At 42.1% G+C, this 22,230-nt stretch overlaps 1 protein-coding gene across 1 annotated transcript in view; it reads left to right on the forward strand.

The window, feature by feature from the left end:
- The window catches only part of LOC132824494 (very-long-chain 3-oxoacyl-CoA reductase-B-like), a 163,815-nt gene extending 142,137 nt beyond the window's left edge, over positions 1-21,678 (forward strand). The window contains exons 9-11 of the mRNA XM_060839080.1: positions 4,652-4,717; positions 12,005-12,154; positions 17,860-21,678. Of these exons, the coding sequence (XP_060695063.1) occupies positions 4,652-4,717; positions 12,005-12,154; positions 17,860-17,973 (330 nt within the window). The 3' untranslated portion in view covers positions 17,974-21,678. The remainder of the gene's footprint in view (positions 1-4,651; positions 4,718-12,004; positions 12,155-17,859) is intronic.
- The last annotated feature ends 552 nt before the right edge of the window (positions 21,679-22,230 follow it).

Here is a 22,230-nt window from a genome sequence, read left to right on the forward strand (position 1 = left end):
CAGAAGCTGCAGCACTTTACAGTCAATAAGTTTTAAGACTTTAATATTAAGTTATTAAGTCTTAATATTAAGTTTTAATGACATTAAGCAGTATTAATAAGCTTTGTAGAAACAGGGATTGAAGCTTAGAACACATTAAGAAAAGGTCGTTGGAGCCACCTAGTATCTGTATGATACTGATGCCTGGTAGTAGAAATAGGTCGTCAATATTTTTATTATTTTACTTGTGCACTTTGTTTCTGTGGTGTTTACAGAAACAAATGCCGGTGGGAGACTGGCAAAATTTATTCTGTGTACAGTGGAAATTTGGCCTCCACTTTTAAGTCTCCGTTCAAAGCCTAAAAACCAGGTTTAACTTGATATTTTTGACAGCTTGCTTGAGTTATAACTGTGTGGTATGTCAAACTCTATGTTGTGAAATAATGGCAATCCCAGTAATATTTATTCAACTGTGAATTTAAACAATATAAAAGTATTGTGATATGCCAAATAAAACATTCCTGGCAGGGAAGTCTGCTTCGTGGAAAGTAGCTAAATGTGCCATCTTTAGCATATACATGCATGTGCATTTCTCTTAGGTCCCTGCAGAATAGAATTGTTATCAGTCAACTGCCTCTTCATTCTTTGTTGTTGGGAAGTGAGGTGACGGAGAAGACAATTGAACATGTGCTGCAGCATTTGGTTACGGCTAATTCAATTCTTGTAAAAGTCCTGATTTTGCTCTTGGAATGAGGAAAAGAAATTGGTAGCTTGCCAGCAATGTTACTTTTCAACACTTTTGACTTGCATTTGCAGGTTTGATGATCTTAAAGAGAGACATTGCTGAAGTTTTCATTTAGCACTCATCAGGATAATTGCTTGATTAGTCTCTACTGTGGCCAAGGCATTATCACAGAGGCCTGATGTATAAATTGTGGCGATCATTTGAAAATTGACCTCTTTGTTTGTCCTGGAGAATAGAAGGCAAAGGACCTTCCAGATCCATGACCACTTCCATCTCAAAGGACAAGGGCAGCAGTTATATGGGAACACCATCATCTGCAATATTCCCTAAAGCCACTCACCATCCTGATTTGCCATTTCTTCACTGTTGTTGGGTCAAGATTTTGGAACTCCCTCCCTTAGGCAATTATGGGTCTTTCTACATCAAATGGACGGCAGTGTTTGCAGAAGGCCACTGCCACTTTTCAGGACGGGCAATGAATGCTAGCCTAGCTAGCAACACCTACATCCCATGATTAATAACCAAGAAGTGCCATGACCGTGGTATATTCGAAGTGTCATAACCCACTGGGGTAATTGCATTGGAAATACATCTCCACAGTTCCTGGACTTGCCCCAGATGTGAAAATTTGATGAAACTATTGAATTGTCCAATTTTATTAACTAGGAGGAAGTGAGGACTGCAGATGCTGGAGGTCAGAGACTAAATGTGTCGCGCTGGAAAAGCACAGCTGGTCAGGCAGCTTCTGAGGAGCAGGAGAATCGCTGTTTCGAGCATTAGCTATTCATCGGGAATGAGGGGGTGACTCAAGAGGGGTGAAAGATGAAGGGAGGGGTTAGCGCTGGGGGTGCAGAAGGTAGCTAGGAATGTGACAGGTAGATGGAGGTGGGAGGTGATGGTGATAGGTTGGAGCGGATAAGTAGGAAGGAGGATGGACTCTCCTGACGAAGGGCTTTTGCCCAAAACATCGATTTTACTGCTCCTTGGATGCTACCTGAATTGCTGTGCTTTTCCAGCAGCACTCTACTGCAGAATCTGGTTTCCAGCAATTGCAATCATTGTTTTTACCTGGAGGATGGACAGGTAGGACAGTTCAAGAGGATGGTGCCGAGTTGGAAGATTGAATCTGGGATTAGGTGGGGGGGGAGAGGAAATTAAGAAACTGGTGAAATCCACATTGATCCCATGTGGTTGGAGGGTCCCAAGGTGGAAGATGGGGCATGAGCTTGGGTGGCTAGAGTTTGGCGGTGGAGGAGGCCAAGGACTTGCATGTCCTTGGCAAACTGGGACGGGGAGTTAGTGAAGAGGGAAATATTTTCCTGATGATGGAGTCTGTTTGTAGGTGGCAGAATGACTGAGGATGATGCATTGTATCCTCCACTTGCCGCACCTCTGCCTTTGAACCCAACCCCTCCAGTTGCAACAAGGACAGAACCCCTATGGTCCTCACCTTTCACCCCACTATCTTCTCTCAGACCATCCACAATCTCATCACCTCAGGGGATCTCCCACCAACAGCCTCCCACCTCATGGTCCAGGGATCCTGCACCGCCCGGTTCTACCTCCTACCCAAAATTCACAAACTTGACTGCCCTGATGGACCCATCGCTTCAGCCTGCTCCTGCCCCACCGAACTTATCTCTGCATACCTTGACACAGTCCTGTCTCCCTTGGTCCGGGATCTGCCCACAGATGTTCGGGACACCGCCCACGCCCTTCCTATCCTCCTATTTCCCTGGCTCCCAGTGCCTCATCTTCACCATGGACATCCAGTCCTTGTACACATCCATCCACCATGAAAACCTCCAAGCCCTGTGTTTCTTGCTCTCCTGCCAATCCAAATAGCACCCTTCCACTGACATATTCATACGATTGGCTGAACTGGTCCTCACCCTCAACAGTTTCTCCTTTGAATCCTCTCACCTCCAGACAAAAGGGGTAGCCATGGGCTCCAGCTATGCTTGCCTCTTCGTCGGGTGCAGTCCATGTTCCGCAGCTACACCAGCACCATTCCCCACCTTTTCCTCCATTATATTTGATGACTGTATTGGTGCCACCTCGTGCTCCCGCGAGGAGTTTGAACAGTTCATCAACTTCACCAATACAGTCCACCCTGACTTGAAGTTCACCTGGATCATTTCGGACACCTCCCTCCACTCCCTGGACCCCTCCATCTCCATTTTCGGTGATTGACCCAACACTGGTATCTACTTCAAACCCACCAACTCCCACAGCTACCTGGGCTACATCTCCTCTCCCTCCGCCACCACCTGTAAAAACGCCTTACTCTCAATTCCTCTGCCTCAGCCATATGTGCTCCCAGGAGAATCAATTCCACCATTGGACATCCCAGATGGCGTCCTTCAAGGATTGCAATTTCCCTCCCACGTGGTCAATGATGCCCTCCAGCACAGCTCCTCCACTTCCCGAACCTCTGTCCTTGAACCCCACCCCCTGCAATCACAACAAGGACAGAACTCCCCTGGTCCTCACCTTCCACCCCACCAACCTCCAGATGCTATGCATCATCCTCCACCATTTCTGCCACCTGCAAACAGACTCCATCAGGGATATATTTCCCCCTCGACCCCAATCTGTGTTCCACAGAAACCATTCCCTCTGTGACTCCCTTGAGGTCACGCCCCCACCAACCCACCCTCCACTCCCAGCACCTTACCTTGCCACTGCAAAAAGTGCAAAGCCTGTGCCCACACCTCGCCCCTCCCCTCCATCCAAGGTCCTAGAGGATCCTTCCACAGTCATCAAAAATTTACCTGTACTTTCACACGTCATCTACTGTGTCTGTTGCTCTCTGTGTGGTCTCCTCAACACCAGGAAGACAGGATGCCAACTTGCTGAATGTTTCAGAGAACATCTCTGGGACACACTCACTAAGCAACCCCACCGTCCTGTGGCCGTACACTTTTAACTCCCCTTCCCACTCTGCCAAGGACATGCAAGTTCTGCGTCTCCTCCATCGCCAAACTCTAGCCACCCAACACCTGGAATCTTTAACACCCACCTGGGAAGTCAAATAGGATCGATGTTTCTCTCGTTTGAAAGGTGGCACTACCAACCATGCAGCAGCCCCTCAATACTGTACTGCAGCGTTAGTGCAGCATTTTTCAAGACTTCAACCCAGACTAAAGAGGTTTGTGGGGTTTTGTAATGCTGGACCATAAATTAACTAATTTATTGAATTTTGTTTCATAACTACTTACTACAATATCCTGTTGTATGTAAAGCAAGCCCTCTAAGACACTACTCCTATGGTTTCTACTACCTCTGCCTCTCAAAAACAAACCTCCTAAGAGTCCCCTACTTAGGAACTGACAAACCATATCCCATATTGCTTTAATTTTAATAATTTGACATGTGAATGTCTGGTTGTACTTTGGAGTGGATATTTTATACTATAGTATATTCCACAAGCCTACAAATTGAGTTACAAACTTGGGAATGGAACATGTTCATCACCCAGGGACTGTCTGTACATTTGCTGAGCCCTGGTTCAAATGAAGGCTGTTTAAAATATCATTGTAAAAAATACACACGTTTTAATTTGTATTGAGCTTGAGTAGCAAGATAATTGACTTCATAAAATCATAACTTGACTATTATTTTAGCTCAACAGTAGATTTCATGCATTCTACCTCCTGGCACAAGGCTGTTCCCATTGTGATCACATGCTGGCAGTTCAGGTACAGGGATTGTGCTGCAAATCATTTCAACCCAGGACTGGAAATCATGCACGATCTGCTAGCTGTGTGCCTCAAATCACAAATTTGTGCTCCTAACTGGCGAGGTTCTGCCCTATGATTACAACCTCTGAGAGTCGAAATGACTGAATGCTTACAGTTAAACTCAGAACAGCATACTACTGAACTCTCTCACTCTCCTGACTTAATTTCTGTTTATTTTCAATAGTCTTTTGTGGATTTCTTTTCGCAAGCGTTACATATTGAGTACAAGAGCAAGGGAATCATTGTCCAGGTAAGTAGAGCTTAGAGAAGTATCCTTGTTACTGTACAGTTACTATAGGAACTACTGTCATAGCAACTACAGTAAATTATATTCGTATAGCGGCTAGTGTGACGCAAGCTGAAGAGTGAAAGCAAAAGGATGGTGTCAGTGAGAAAGAGTGCTGATCTTTGAAACAAAACTTGCAAAAAAAAATTACAAATGTGATATTTTCTTTAAGCATTACTGCATTTATGTACTCGGGTTAAGTAAATTTGCCTGAATATTTTAGCTCTTCCCTGATTTAAATTATGAAATTATTTTCAATTTCCATCTACTTTTGTAGCAAAACTTTTAAATGCAATACATAATTGAAAATGATGAAAACATGTACTTTCGTACATCTTTTCAGTATGTTTGAATAATTAGTTGCTGCTAAGGTATAACCGTACCTGTTTAAGATATCTTATAAATGAAATGAAGTTTATAAAAACCTTCTATTACATTCATCCCTTAAAGCCTTCCCCACCATTCGATATGATCACGACTGATCACATCTCGATGTCAACTCCATTTTGTCCCCTCTCTGTAATCCTTTAACCCATTTCTAATTTAAAAATCTGTCTATCATCTTAAATTTTTTCAATATTCCAACATCCACTGCACTCTGAGGTAGTGAATCACATGGATTCACGATCCTTTGAGAGAAACAATTTCTTCTCACCTCTGTTTTAAATCTGCTACCTCGTTATCCTAAAACTGTGACCTCTTGTTCTAGATTGTCTGACATGAAGAAACATCCTCTCAACATCTACTTTGCCAATGCCTTCAGCAAAATTGGGGGACTTAGGCTTTTTCTGTCTGGGCGAGGGCAACATTTTAGTACTCTGTGTGGGCAAAGATTATAAAGATGAACTCAAACTTGGCTAAATTCAATCATGGGGCCAGTGGCTGTGGATTACAGAGGTCTGAAGCAATAACAAGGGTAGGGCTTGGTGGGTCTGTTCACATCTGTGCAGAGGCAAAGTGACATTTTGGGACGATAACTTCAGAAGGGCTGAGGATAGGCTTTCTGGGCTTGAGGTGTCATCTCGCTTCATTGATGCTGCTCTACTTGCTGTGTTTTTCCAGCAATCTTCTGTCTGTTTCAGGTTTCCAGCATTCTCAATTCTTGGAGTTTACCTTCGTACAAATCAGACTTGGCTCAGTAAACTCAGTAACAGTGGAGAGCTGTGGATGCTGGTGATCTGAAGCAATAACAAAGGACAGGAATAACTAGAGGCTGGGCATTTCTGAAGAGACAGTGAAGATTTGATGTTTTGGAAAGTCCAGTGAATGGTTTTGAGTTGCATTCTGTTGAAGTCTCTCTATTTCGAAGCATTAACTCCATTTTTGATTTTTTCTACGACGCTGCTTGATGGTCTTTGCTAAATTCTCCTCTTTATTCATATGGACATAGCAACAGGCAGAAGCCTTTAAATCTCTCAAGCCTGTTTTGCTCTTCAGTGCGATCATGGCTGAACTGTGGCCTAACTCAGTTAATCTGCCTTTGGTCCGTACTCCTTAATGTCTCTGCTGAATAAAGTTTACCTATTTCAGATTTAAAGTTAACACTGATGTAGCATCGGCATGGTGGTTAGCACCTGCATCGTAGTGCTAGGGATCTGGTTTTAATTCCAGCCTTGGGTGCCTGACTCTATGGAGTTTGCATGTTCTCAGTCTGTCTGTAAGGGTTTCCGTTGGCCATCCTGATTTCCTTGCTCAAGCCAAAGGTGCGCAGGTTAGGTGGGCTGGCCATGCTAAATTGCCCCATAGTGTTCGGGGATGTGCAGCTAGTTGGATTAGCTGTGGGAAATGTGAGAGTACAGAGAGAGGGTGGGGCACAGGGTCTTGGTGGGATGCTTTTCAGAGGGAGGACCTGAGGGGCAATATTTTCTCAAAGAGGGAGGTGTACTTATGGAATGAACTGCCAGAGGAAGTGGTAGATGCGGGTAAAGTTACAAAATTTAAAAGCCTTTTGGATGGGTACGTGAATAGGGAAAGGATTAGAAGGGTAAGGGCTAAAGGCAGGCAAGTGGGACAAGTTTAGTTCAGGGACCTTTGTCGGCATGGATGAGTTGGACCACAAGGATTTGTTTTCGTGCTGTGATTCTGACTCCCGATGTGAGTGTGCAAAGTTGGGCTTGTTAATATAATCAATTAATTACATTTCGCATGGCATTTTTAAGGTTGTATATTTTCCTGTTGGGTGTATGCAAAGGTATTTTTGAGTAAAGTGCCTTGAAATTAGTCATAGAGCTGTATAGCATGGAAACCGATCCTTTGATCCAACTTGTCCATGCCAACGAGATTTCCTAAATAAATCTAGTCCCATTTGCTAGCACTTGGCCCATATCCCTCTAAACCTTTCCTATTCATGTAACCATCCAGGTACCTTCTAAATGTTGTTATTGTACCAGCCTCCTCCACTTCCTCTGGCAGTTCATTCCATACACTCACTACTCTATGAAAATGTTGTCCTTGGGTCCCTTCTCAATCTTTCCTCTCTCATCTTAAACCTATGTCCTCTAGCTTTGGACTCCCCTACCCTGGGGAAAAGACCATGACGATTCACCCTATCCATGCCCCTCATCATTTTATAAACCTCTTTGGTCACCTCTCAGCCTCCTACCCTTCAAAGGCATTTGGGTGGGTTTAGGTTGCTGGACTGAAAAATGAAATGTGCATTTTTCAGTCATGCTTACTTGAGTTTACTCCCTCAGTAACAATGAAAGGAACCTGTTTCCAAAAATGGCTTCAGAAGTTGTTCCTTTTCTCTACTTAGTGAATTTACAGATCACCTTCCTGATGAGGTTAAATGTGAACTGTTGCAATGAGCACATTAATGTGGGTTAAATGCATAATATTCCTCCAATGCCTTACATGAAAAAGAAAAAATCTATGCTCCATTTCTGATTTGTCAAGTGTTTATGGAATCTTCATTAATTTTTGTGCTAGTTTTCTTTATAATTTAGTCTGTCATCTCAGCTTCAGTATATCTCTGCAGGAGTTCCTCAGGGTAGTGTCCTTGGGCCAACCATCTTCAACTGCTTTGTCATTGATCTTCCTTCCATCTTAAGGTCTGAAGTGGGGATGTTTGCCAATGATTGCATCGTGTTTGGTACCATTCATGACTTCTTACAGATGCAGCAAGATCTGGACAGTATCCAGACTTGGGTTGACAAGTGTCAAGTAACTGGGAGAAAATGAGGACTGCAGATGCTGGAGATCAGAATAGATAGCGTGGTGCTAGAAAAGCACAACAGGTCAGGCAGCATCTGAGGAGGAGAATTGACGTTTAGGGCATAAACCCTTCATCAGGAATGAGGCTGGTGGGGGAGGATAGCTGGGAATGCGATAGGTAGATGAAGGTGAGGGAGAAGTTGATAGCTTGGAATGGAGGGTGGAGCCAATAGATGGGAAAACGATGGACAGGTGCTGAGTTGGAGGCTTAGGACTGGGATAAGGTGGGGAATGGGGAAATGAGGAAACTGGTGAAATCCACATTAATCCTGTGTGGTTGCGGAGTCCCAAGGCAGAAGATAAGACGTTCTTCCTCCGGGCATCTGGTGATTCAGGTTTGGCGGTGGAGGAGGCCCGGGACTGAATGTCCTTGACAGAGTGGGAGTGGGAGGGGGAGTTGAAGTGTTCAGCCGTGGGGCGGTGGGGTTGGTTGGTGTGGGTGTCCCAGAGATGTTCTCTGAAACGGTCCGCAAGTTAGCGTCCTGTCTCCCCGATGTAGAGGAGGCCACATCAGGTGCAATGGTTACAGTAGATGACATTTAGAACATTACAGTGTAGTACAGGCCCCTTGGGCCTCGATGTTGTGCTGCCTTGTCATACTCATCTGAAGCCCATCCCACCTACACTATTTCATGTTCGTCCATTTACCTGTCCAATGACGATTTAAATGCACTTAAACTTGGCAAATCTACTACCGATGCAGGCAAAGCATTCCATACCCTTACTACTCTGAGTAAAGGTTTGTGGAAGTACAGGTAACGTTGGTTTCACACAATTGCCAGGCAATGATCATCACCAACAAGAGACAATCTCACCACTGCCCCTTGATGTTCAATGGTGTAACCATCACTGAATTCCCATCCTAGGGTTTACCATTGACCAGAAACTCAACTAGGCTCACCACATAAACACAGGCTCTACAAGAGCAGGTCAGAAGCTGGGAATGCTGCAGCGAGAACTTGCCTTGTGACTCCCAAAACCTGTCCACCATCTACAAGGCACAAGTCAGAAATGTGATGGAAGACACCCCACTTGTCTGGATGAGTGCAGCTCCAACAATACTTATCACTTGACACCATCTAAGACAAAGTATCCCGGTTGATTGGCACCACACCCACAAGCACCCACCACCAATGCTAGTGTGGCAGTGTGTACTATCTACAAGATGCACTGCAGAAATTCACAAAAGATCCTTAGGCAGTACCTTCCAAACCCACAACCACTTCCATCTAGAAGGAGACAGATCAGAGGCTGGTGCGGGAGGTGAATCCTGGGGAGGTGAGGCCCTTGTGGACTAGAAATCATTGTGAGGGGGAGGTAAGGACTGGGCTACAGGCCACCACAAGATCTTGTGGACTAGAAATGAAGCATTGAGTTTTGAAGCCTGGCATGGTTTGGAAACTTGGTCCAAATGACCTGAAGGCTAGGTGCTGGCCCGGACTTGGTGAAAATGCCTATAATTTGAGTACTTTTTAAAAACTTTTTATTCTTAAACTGGACTTTTATTTATTATTCTTTCAATTCTGTAACAAATACTTTAGTATCTGAACCTAGGTATCCTGCACCTAAGCTGGTGTAATAAGCAGCAACATTGCAAACTTTTCACGGCACTCATTTGAGTGCACATGGCAATAAAGATATTTCTATTCTACTCAAGGGCAGCAAATACATGGGCACACCACCTCCTGGAGGTTCCCCTCCATGTCACTCACCATCCTAACTTGGAAATATAATGCTGAGGTAAAATCCTGGTTTTCTCTCTAATGGCATTCCGGTCAACCTGCAGCATGTGGACTGCAGCAGGTGAAGATAACACTTCACTAGCCAGTGATGCCCATGTCCCACAACTAAGAGAAACTGCTCTCATTTATAAACCCACAATGCTGATATGCAATGTAAATCAACATTCCTCATAACTTCAGACCCATAAGTCCTTCCTCAGTTACAACTAAATTAAAACTGAGAACAGGAGAGAATTACACAAATACCTACATTCAGTGGATGATGTTGGCCACTGGGCTAAAAGAGTAATATTTGCTGAAGTAAGTGTTGTTTTGTAGGAAAAAAGTACAGTAAATCAGGTTCAGTTGGATATAACGTTTATAAATTAGCCTTTCTGAGAATTCTACAGAGGTCAGTATCCTGTCACCAAGTCACTCTTTATTTACAAATGGAGAGGTGTAGAATCCCTACAGTGTTGAAACAGGCCATTTGGCCCAACAGGTCCAGACCGACCCTCCGAATAGTAAATAGTAATATTTACCCCTGACGAATGCACCTAACCCACACATCCCTGGACACTATGGGCAATTTAGCAAAGCCGATTTACATAACCTGCACATCTTTGGATTGTGGGAGGAAACTGGAGCACCGGGAGGAAACTCACTCAGACACGGGGAGAATGTGCAAACTCCACGCAGGCAGTCACGTGAGGTTGGAATCGAACTCGGGGCCCTGGTGCTGAGAGTCTTTAAATCTGCTCTGAGTGAACAGAATGTCTGACACTCCTGTTCTTTTTCCTTTATTTGTAAATGCTGTTACCAAGTCACTCTTTATTCACATGAGCACAGTACGTGGGCTATGGCCAGCCAGCTCAAAACCAGTCTCTCGACTGAGGAGATCTTCTGAATCTCCTGGTGGCTGTTGTTTTCCCTTCACCACCATCCTAGGATGTTGCCTGGTCTTATGAGGAAAGGCTGAGAGACTTGAACCTGTTCTCATTGGAAAGAAGAAGGCTAAGGGGGGATTTGAGAGAGTCATACAAGATGATCAGAGGATTAGATAGGGTAGACAGAGAAAGACTTTTTTCCTAGGATGATAATGTCAGCTTGTATGAGAGGGCATAACTATAAATTGAGAGGTGATAGATTTAAGACTGATGTCAGAGGCAGGTTGTTTACACAGAGTGTGGTAAGGGCATGGAATGCCCTACCTGCTAAGGTGGTCAACCTTTCAGCCACATTAGAGAGATTTAAACAATCCTTAGACAAGCTCATGGATGATTTTGGGATAGTGTAGGGGGACAAGCTGAGAAAAGCCCACAGGTCGGTGCAACATCGGGGGCCGAGGGGCCTGTTCTGCACTGTATTGTTCTATGTTCTATCCCCCAGCTCCCAAGGCAGCCGAAGGAGGTTCAGCTGTTGTGCTTATTTTATTCCCCTCGTAAGCCCGTGTGCTAAATCTTTATACTTTCAACCACTAGGAAAACACTCCATTCTTATCTGTCAGCCAAAGCTCCCTGATTGGACCTGTTAATCTGGTCCATTCAGGGAGCTCAATCTATGGAGTTGACCTTGATATAATCACTACACTTAACAAAATATTGAGGAGCTAATAATGTTTTCAGCGTATGTTCTTGTTGTGGCCCCTTTGTGCCATCTAGTGGTTAATATTTAAATTTTCCTTCTCTGGTACTCCGGCATTCGATTATCCGAATATCGGATTATCGGGCAAGATCGCAAAGTCCTGATGCTCATCTAAACTGTTATCCAGCATTCGACTATCCTGAATTTGATTAATCGAATGAAATACTGTCCACCTGTGTCCTTCAGATAATCTAGGTTCTTCTGTATTTCCATTCAGTCTTTTCTGGTAACTTGGGTAGGTAGTACCGTGCAAACCTTGAACTGAATACATTTGAAACAGATATGCCCTCAATTACTACAGTGAGAAGGTGGGTTATTTGGCCCTTTGTACCTGCACTGATTCTATTACCTTGTGCCAATCTCCTGCCTATCATGCCTCAAATTGCAATATCTATTTGATTTGAGACAATGTCTGATTATAAATAAATTCTTATATACATGGTCTCAAATAATAAGTTTGAATGAGTATTTCAAATAACTTACTACTGTTGTGAAATATGCCAGTGTTGTTACTATTTTAGATTTGGATTTTCTGTGCTATTTAAAATTAAATCATGATCATGAAATAGCAACAATTTAGAGAAGTGAAAACGTTGTTTTCACTAACAACAGTAATCTATTTCCCAGCATAATGTTACTAATGTATTTTTCTCTTTGCACTTGTTTTTGTTAGAGTGTGCTGCCATTCTTTGTATTTACAAAGATGAGTAAAATCCGAAGGCCAACTCTAACGGCACCGAGTCCTGAAACCTATGCGAAGACTGCTTTAAAAACAGTTGGTCTTCAGATGCGAACAAATGGCTATTTACCACACGCCATTATGGTAAGTATGCAAGTTCTTAACAGTTGTTTAATTTGACACTTGGTTTTGGTGCATCGCTTAACTTCTCTGTTTTAAGTGCTGACTCATCTTTTGGATATGGTTACATCAGTACCAGCAGCCTCCCGCAAAACTTGCAGGAGTGGTCGGCTCTTGTGTGAATGAAGTGATTGTTGGGTAGCTTCACAGTCTCATGTGAGAAGGAGCGTCCTGTTAAAGGAAGGATGCTGGCGAGATTAAAGGCATATATTTGAGAGGGAGGAAAAGGATAGACTGTCCAGTAACTACTGTAAATAATTTATCCTGTGCTTCGGTTTTTGTGGAGATTGAGGAGACAATTTCTGGCTGTTGTAATGGTAGGTCTGGGTTTGGTGGATCCTCCCTCCTCTGCACCCTCCCCCTCTATCCAGTACACTTGCACCACCAAAAACCACCCCCACCATCCCCAGATTTTAAAACCATGGTCTGGGGAAACATTACCCTTTCCACCTGCTGACACCTTATCTTCACTCTTGATACCACAGGAATCTGCTATCGCAGATTTGCTAGAGCAAACCCATCAGTACATTTGGTGGGTTTCCTTAGCCTTGTCCATGATCCCTTTCTTTGACAGTCCTTCGAGAACTGCACATGACCAATAGACAGCCCACTCTCGCTGTAGCCTCTAAAACAAGGCAAATGCTGGGGTGGGAGTGGGAGATGCTCAGCGACATCTCTTTTGAATCCGTGTACTTCATTAACTGAGAGATTTTATGTCTGGGCAGTCTCCCAATATTCTTGTCTCCCCACTTTTCTTCATCTTCCTGTCATTCTTCATCATAGAGTCATAGAGATGTACAGCATGGAAACAGACCCTTTGGTCCAACTCGTCCATGCCGACCAGATATCCCAACCCAATCTAGTCCCACCTGCCAGCACTCGGCCCATATCCCTCCAAACCCTTCTTATTCATATACCCATCCAAATGCCTCTCAAATGTTGCAATTGTACCAGCCTCCACCTCATCCTCTGACAGTTCATTCCATACACATACCACCCTCTGTGTGAAAACGTTGCCCCTTAGGTCTCTTTTACATCTTTCCCCTCTCAACCTAAACCTATGACCTCTAGTTCTGGACTCCCCCACCACAGGGAAAAGACTTTATCTATTTATCCTATCCCTGCCCCTCATAATTTTGTAAGCCTCTATAAGGTCACCCTTCAGCCTCTGACACTCCAGGGAAAACAGCCCCAGCCTGTTCAGCCTCTCCCTATAGCTCAGATCCTCCAACCCTGGTAACATCCTTTTAAATCTTTTCTGAACCTTGTCAAGTTTCACAACATCTTTCCGGAAGGAGACCAGAATTGCACGCAATATTCCAACAGTGGCCTAACCAATGTCCTGTACAGCCGCAACATGACCTTCCAACTCCTGTACTCAATACTCTGACCAATAAAGGAAAGCATACCAAACACCACCTTCACTATCCTATCTATCTGCAACTCCACTTTCAAGGAGTTATGAACCTGCACTCCAAGGTCTCTGTTCAGCAACATTCCCTAGGGCCTTACCATTAAGTGAATAAGTCCTGCTCAGATTTGCTTTCCCAAAATGCAGCACTTCGCATTTATCTGAATTAAACTCCATCTGCCACTTCTCAGCCCATTGGCCCATCTGGTCAAGATCCTGTTGTAATCTGAAGTAACCCTCTTTGCTGTCCACTATGCCTCCAATTTTGGTGTCATCTGCAAGCTTACTAACTGTTCCTCTTATGCTCGTATCAAAATCATTTATGTAAATGACAAAAAGTAGAGGACCCAGCACCCATTCTTGTGGCACTCCACTGGTCATAGGCCTCCAGTCTGAAAAACAACCCTCCACCACCATCCTCTGTCTTCTACCTTTGAGCCAGTTCTGTATCCAAATGGCTAGTTCTCCCTGTATTCCATGAGATCTGAGCTTGCTTATCAGTCTCCCATGGGGAACCTTGTCGAACGCCTTACTGAAGTCCATATAGATCACATCTACTGCTCTTCCCTCATCAATCTTCTTTGTTACTTCTTCAAAAAACTCAATCAAGTTTGTGAGACATGATTTCCCACGCACAAAGCCATGTCGACTATCCCTAATCAGTCCTTGCCTTTCCAAATACATGTACAACCTGTCCCTCAGGATTCCCTCCAACAACTTGCCCACCACCAAGGTCAGGCTCACCGGTCTATAGTTCCCTGGCTTGTCTTTACCGACCTTCTTAAACAGTGGCACCACATTTGCCAACCTCCAGCCTTCCGGCACCTCAACTGTGACTATCAATGGTAAAAATATCTCAGCAAGAGGCCCAGCAATTATTTCTCCAGCTTCCCACAGAGGTCTCGGGTATACCTGATCAGGTCCTGGGGATTTATCCACCTTTAACCGTTTCTAGACATCCAGCACTTCCTCCTCTGTAATCTGGACATTTTGCAAGATGTCACCATCTATTTCCCTACAGTCTATATCTTCCATATACTTTTCCACAATAAATACTGATGCAAAATATTCATTTAATATCTCCCCCATTTTCTGTGGCTCCACACAAAGGCTGCCTTGCTGATCTTTGAGGGGCCCTATTCTCTCCCTTGTTACCCTTTTGTCCTTAATATATTTGTTAAAAACCCTTTGGATTCTCCTTAATTCTATTTGCCAAAGCTATCTCATGTCCCAGTTTTGCCCTCCTGATTCCCCTGTTGAGTATATTCCTATTTCCTTTATACTCTCCTAAGGATTCACTCTGTCTATCTTGTTTATACCTGACATATGCTTCCTTCTTTTTCTTAACCAAACCCTCAATTTCTTTAGTCATCCAGCATTCCCTGTACCTACCAGCCTTCCCTTTCACGCTGACAGGAATATACTTTCTCTGGATTCTCATTATCTCATTTCTGAAGGCTTCCCATTTTCCAGCCGTCCCTTTCCCTGCAAACATCTGTCTCCAATCAGCTTTCGAAAGTTCTTGCCTAATACCGTCAAAATTGGCCTTTCTCCAATTTAGGACTTCAACTTTTAAATCTGGTCTATTCTTTTCCATCACTATTTTGAAACGAATAGAATTATGGTCGCTGGCCTCAAAGTGCTCCCTCACTGACACGTCAGTCATCTGCCCTGCCTTATTTCCCAAGAGTAGGTCAGGTTTTGCACCTTCTCTAGTAGGTACATCTACATACCGAATCAGAAAATTGACTTGTACACACTTAAAGTCCTCTCCACCTAAACCTTTAACACTACGGCAGTCCTAGTCGATGTTTAGAAAGTTAAAATCCCCTACCATAACTACCCTATTATTCTTGCCGAGAGCTGAGATATTCATCCTTCGTTGTATACTCCTTATCACTTTTCTCATGCCTTTTTTGCCCCCTTTCTCATGCTGTTTGTATCCTCATTCTGTGTTGCCTTTGGCCCCTTCATGCACGTGCTCTTTCTTGCCTATTCTCCTCCACCCCCTTGCTCGTGCTCTCACCTGCTCTTCCGTCCCCTTGTTTTCTCTTGCCTGCCCTCCTCTGCCCCCTCGCACCTGCACTATGTCTCCTCTCTCCGTCCCCTCGCTCGGACTCTCACTTGCATGCCGCCCTCCATTCTCTTGCTCGCACTCTCTTGCGCCTGCCTTCTTCCGTCCTCTCACTCTCTCTTGCACATGCCCGCTGCCCTGCATCTAAAGGATCATAAGCTACCATCTCCATTTGGATACCATGCCCTGCCCTCCTTGTTAGCGTTTCGCAGGGACTGTTCCCTCTGGGACATACTTGGTCCATGCCTCCTGCATTCTCCACACCCCTACAGTACTTTCCCATGCAATTGCAGAAGATGCAACACTTGACAGTTTACCTCCTCTGTCCTCACTATCCATGTCTCCAGGCACAACTTCTGGGTGTAGCAGTGATTTACCTACTCTTCACTTAGGAGGAGAAAGTGAGGTCTGCAGATGCTGGAGATCAGAGCTGAAAATGTGTTGCTGGAAAAGCGCAGCAGGTCAGGCAGCATCCAAGGAACAGGAAATTCGACGTTTCGGGCATAAGCTCTTCATCAGGTCGAATTTCCTCTTCCTTGGATGCTGCCTGACCTGCTGTACTTTTCCAGCAACACATTTTCAGCGCTACTCTTCACTTAATCTAGTTTACTCTATCCAGTACTCACAATACGATTTCCTCTATACTGGGAAGATGAAACACAGACTGGGTGACCACTTTGTGGAACACCTACTCTCAGCCTGTAAAGATTGCCCTGAGCTTCCAGCTGCCTGTCATATTAACACACCAGTGTTCCTGTGCAAAACTTCTGAATGAGACCTGCTCCCACAAGCCACAGTGCAAACGGGACGAATAATACTTTGGCTTAGGTACATTTACAGCCTCAGGACTCAACATCAACTTTAACCAATTTCAGAACATGAACACTATCTCCTTGTCTATTAGCTACTCTCACATCCCCAGGTCCTGTCATAAAATGGATTGCTTTCAACACAGCCAACTCATTTTCAACTACTTACTGTCTCCATAATCACCTAGTTAACTACTTCCTGGTTTACTATCAACAGTCCTTTGTCTGCCTACCCTTACTTTTTTCTGAGTATGGGCTCCAACTACACCTATCCACTCACTCTTCCCCTCTTTCCCCTCCCACTCATTACCACCACACAAAATGCCTGTTAACAGCATACATGGGATTCCACATTTACAACACTCGTACTTACATCCATGTGACATCATATTCGAGAAACAGGTATGGAAATGGTACTATAAGCAATCCCCGGGGTTCCACTGCGGAGTCCGTTCACAAGTCAATTTGTGCACAAGTCAGAATACAATGCAAGACTATACCAAAGAGCCATTTAAGTTCAGGAAATATTATGTTGCCTCTTTCATTCATTCATATCTTTCATTCAACTCTGCTGATTTCCTCATTGCTGTATTTTTATTTGTGATCAGGAGCTTGCTTTAAGTGACCAAAGTTACTTTCTCACATGTTGCCAATGATATATGAAAGTAATAATTTATGGCAATAACTTGTAAGCATGTGATAAAATTACACTCAGTACTTCAACTTGCCTATAATATCACATAATGTAATTGTCCATTTAGCTTCTCTCCTTGAGACCGGACTTCTGTTAAGATGTTGGGATTTAAATTCTGTTCTCTCATGTGCCACAATCTATATATAATCATTTAATTTTTTGTATTTTACTATTATTATAGAAAACATTTTACTTTCACAATGCACCAAAACTTGTTATTGAATATACATTAAAATGAAGTCAAGTGGCAGCTTTGAATTAAAATTAAAGTCCAGGCAGTCCCTGGGTTGCGAACTATTTCTATTCTGGAGTCCTTTCACAAGTCCGTTTGTACACGAATCAGAACAAAATGTAGGATAATATGAAGTCGCCATTCATAAATACAGGGTAAGTTTGTATGCCAGGTTTTTTAAAATGGCATGGTGTTTGTGAGTCAGGTGTTCATGAATTGGGGGTGGCATGTACAGCAGATGTTGGAAATCAGAAATTAAAACTGTTGGAGAAATTAAAACTCAGCAGGAATGGCAGCATTCGTGGATAGAGGAAGAATTAACGTTTTGAGTATCATGTGACTTTCTACAGCTTTGAAATCCCAGATTGTAGCTTAGTATGAAAAATCTTGTCATGAAATTAAATGTCACTAATTAAAATGCATGTCAATATTCTAATAAACATCTTTAGGGTTGGCTTGTGGCATCTGTACTTCCAACATCTCTACTCATTAAGCAGACCATGAAGATGAACCTAGGATCCCGTGCTCGTCGCATGCAGAAGATGAAGAAGAAAGGAGATTGATAGGATTTGCCTGCCAACCAACAAGCTCAAGAAAAAAGTGATTCTTTGTCATATACAGCAACAATAAATTTCTTATTTCCTGCAAGTCACGAATCATGATTGAAGCAAATTTCTTTTATTTTCTCAAAGATCAAATCGGGATATTGAAAACAAATTTTTCTCTCTATGCTGCAATGTTCATTGAAAAAAAAATCCCTTTAGGGTTCAGTGACTTGTGTTTGTTTACTTCGTTTTGGTAAAGATTCTTTAATACTGTTCACTAATCTTATACTGATAAGTAGAGTTCTGTGTAAGCATTGAAGTAATGAAACACTTTGCTATGTTCTGGCTTTAGAACTGGAAAAATTAGTCAACACTGGCTTGTACTGCTCTAAAAGTTATCAATTCTAAACAATACATGCAACACTATTTGTGCTGCTGAGGAGATAAAACTGTTTTAAAAGTATCTTTGAAAGATTCGACTTTTTCACCTCTTTGAGCTTATGACTGCTCCACCATTCAGTGAGATCATGGCTGATCTAACATTCCTGTCATGGATTTATGATCTTCAAAATCTACTGGTCAGGTACTTAGGCATAAAACAATGCAGTTATGAAAATAGGGTTTAAGCAACTTAATTCCTTGAAATTAAAAGCAAATGTTTCCAGAATTTACTTTCAAAACAAAACCATGGCAGATCCAAGATGGAGTTAATCAGAAGAGATAACTAATGTGATAAACCAAGGCTTAATCTATTTTTTTTTAACCAAATAACAATGATGAGTGATGATCCCAGGACAGAGTGCAGTCTGTTTTTTTTTGACACCTTGGAACATGACTAACACAATTTGAATCATGTATGTTTACAATATAACCACATGTATTCTCCTGTGCACTGTAATCAATTGTTCTCCAAAAAGCTTGTTGTAGTTAACTCCTAACGTACATGTACATTTAATGCATTTTCTTAAACTGGGGGTTAAATACTCAATTTGTGTTCTTGGTACATCCTGGATGTAAACACCACATTTTTGTTTTGTATACTGCCTGCTCTTGAGATTCCATGCATTCATTTTTCATGGTCCAACAATCGTAGGTTACAGTTTATTTTCTAATGTCTGTTTGCTATAACCACAAAGAACCAACTGGCATGACTTTAAAGAATTAAGTTCTATTACTGTATTTGAGGCGAATTATTATAAAATTGTGACAAACACCTATTGGTATACTTTTACTGATCGGTATATCTGATTTCAGTGCAGTTGTTGCCAACTGTATTCAAACTATCAAACCGTTTTGATACTGAACAGTTAATACTTACTAATTACTCAATGAGGTACTTTGGGTAGATTTAAAAATTACCTTTAAACACATCTGATTTGAATCCTATGCAGTAGTCAGTCATTACCTAGTTTGAACAATGTTTTCTATCATCTGGGAAGATGGTTCTGGGCAAAATAACATTAAATGATAGAATCTAAATGTTATTTTCCCAGACGTGATGCTTGTGAAGCATTTCATATTTTAGGCCCAACTTCTTCAACTGCACGACAAAAGTGAGGAGCTCTGAAAATACGTATTACTGGTATCCAAACAGTCATGCATGTTCCCAAATATGACCTTAAAAGCAGGTTGGACATCAGCTTAAGGGATTCATTCCACTTCCAGATTTGTGTCTTAGATTTCACAGTCAATCGTCTATAAGACTAGCCACTAGTAGCTTTGTATTTCGGGGACTAAAGTAATGCATGAAAACAGATTTTAAAAATGCATCTGTATAAGATGATTGACAGCAGTAAACACCTACTCCTCTGGTAGTTTTGTGGCTATGTGAAGCTGTTTTTCCAATAGTTGTATAGGTAAGCAAGTTTCTACAACCAAATTAATTTGATTGGAGTTGGTTTATAAAATATCTTGTTCCACTTTTATTAAAAACTCCAATTAAACACATTCAAAATCATCTTAAGCTCTGTACTTGCAGTTGCTCGTAGCAAGAGTTTTTCCTGTTTTTCATATATGCTTGCTACTGAGTGTTTTTGAATAGTGGTTATTTTTTTCTGAGAAAGACCAGGCTTGAAGAAGGCTTTATAAATTCAGCGCACACTGGTTCTGTGTTGAGTCTTGCCTGTACAGAGTTCTTTAGCTGTCTGGAATTGCCACCAGACAATTTGAATTGATCAATTATGAATTAAACTAGCTTCATTCACAATTAACATTCCAAAGGTGATGGTTACAGATTGGGTTGCTTTAGAATTGGGTGTCAGAAAAACAGTTACTAATTGGCATTCAAATTATGTAATTGGCCAATGAAGATTGCCAGTTTCTAAATACCTGTTGCCAATTTTAATGAATTTGGTCTGAAATATTGGGTAGTGAATGGGGGTGGGGGAGAAACTGGTGGTTTATGATATGGTCCTGAGCCATTTGGTGGGTGGGGAAACCTATTTTGGAGTGAAACAAGACATTTTGTTTTTAAATTATTTGTATAAGTCAACATAATACAGCTTTAAAGCTGACTTCTTATTTTACAAACCTTTATTTCTGGGCTATATTTAGTCCCAGGTTCTATATGATTAAAATTGTAGGTCCTGATTTTCTGCATTTGACTCAGATTAAAAGTGTTGAGGATCAAAAAAATAGCCCATGCAATCAAAATGTTATATACTTCAGCCAACTTTTCTTTGCAGGATCTGATGGTTGCAGTATCAGTTTGCCTGCTCATATACATGACTCAGGATCCATTTATACCCCAGGTTTAGTGTCAGTGTAAATTTTCCCCTTGCAACATTAACAGATGTAATGTAAATCATGCTTGGAGATCTGAATCACTACAACACACAACTTCACTACAGCATCTTTGTCATTACCTTGGATTAATGCTATATCTATAAATGGAGCCTCAAAGTTCCAGCTGAACTATAAATGGACTCCAAATGCTTTAATTTTCATGTTTAACTATGGCTTGTTTGTGCATTTTGCATTCCATACCAAATGCTGGAAACACGTTCAGATATAAATTGGAGTGGTGAGGATGCCACATCTCCTAACCCTCCATCTCCTTGGTGGTCTAAGTGAATTTGAGAATATGAATATTGAAAATAAAATGTTTATGGAAGTTTCATCCAGATGTGTATATCACCCTTTCTATGTACGATTGACCATAAATTTGAACAGAAGATAAGCTGTCATACTTTTAAACATCAATTTGTGTTTATTACCCAGTTTCTTAGGCTTTGGAGGCTTGTTTTAAAAATAGAATACAATATGTTGTACATTACAATTTGCTCATTGCAAACATGAAAGATAACTTGGTGACTTGATTATCTCTAACTCCTAACCCTAAATTTACCCCATCAGGTCAGCAGAGCATGCAGTTTAATTGGGGATCATTATGGCTTGCTTACTGTTGTGTAAAAAAAAAATCTAGTGGCATTGAAAGTTCGCGATATTTTTGAACATACAATACCGATACAATGGTGCTGAACTGGTTAAGTATGAAGCTTGTGTCCTAATTTGCTTTATATGCAAACTTAGTAAGCTGAATGAAAGTACTGTAGGATTGTGTGGGGTTTCTTTGGTGATAAGGTGCAAGAGAAAAGGTGAGATGAATTGTCTGTCCACTCAGTTGTGTGTTAATTAGTATTGCAGAACTTAATTGCTTTCACAATTCGAAGTGATTCTGTTCATTAAGTGTAGTGAACGAATAAAATTTTTTGTGAAATTCTACTTTTGAAATTCTGGCTATTGTGATAACTGGTCTACAAGTTGACTCACTGAATATGAAGGGCTCCGGCCCGATTCCTGATGAAGGGCTCTGGTCCGAAACGTCGAATTTCCTGTTCCTTGGATGCTGCCTAACCTGCTGTGCTTTAACCAGCAACACATTTTCATCACTGAATATGAAGCCTCCAACTATTAAAGCAGAAGGCTGATAAACTAATTCAAGGTTCTATCATTGAAAAAAACTAGACCATCCAACATATATGCATTTTTAGGTCGAAATTCTTTGTAATTTTGCACCCACAGTATTAGAATATGAAGTCACCGTGGAGAATTGCTGTGGGTGCAAGAAGCTGCTTATCCATTGAAGTTATTTGCATTTGGGTAACAAATCTACTGAAAAACAGAACTTCACTAGAATCAGAGTTGTACAGCATGGAAATAGACCCTTCAGTCTAACTCATCCATGTCAACCTAGATATCCTAAATTGATCTAGTTTTATTTGCCAGTGTTTGGCCCATTCTCCACTGAAGCCTTACAAATCATTATAAAGCCAC

The sequence above is a fragment of the Hemiscyllium ocellatum genome, chromosome 18 (assembly GCF_020745735.1).
Source record: "Hemiscyllium ocellatum isolate sHemOce1 chromosome 18, sHemOce1.pat.X.cur, whole genome shotgun sequence".
Lineage (NCBI taxonomy): Eukaryota > Metazoa > Chordata > Chondrichthyes > Orectolobiformes > Hemiscylliidae > Hemiscyllium > Hemiscyllium ocellatum.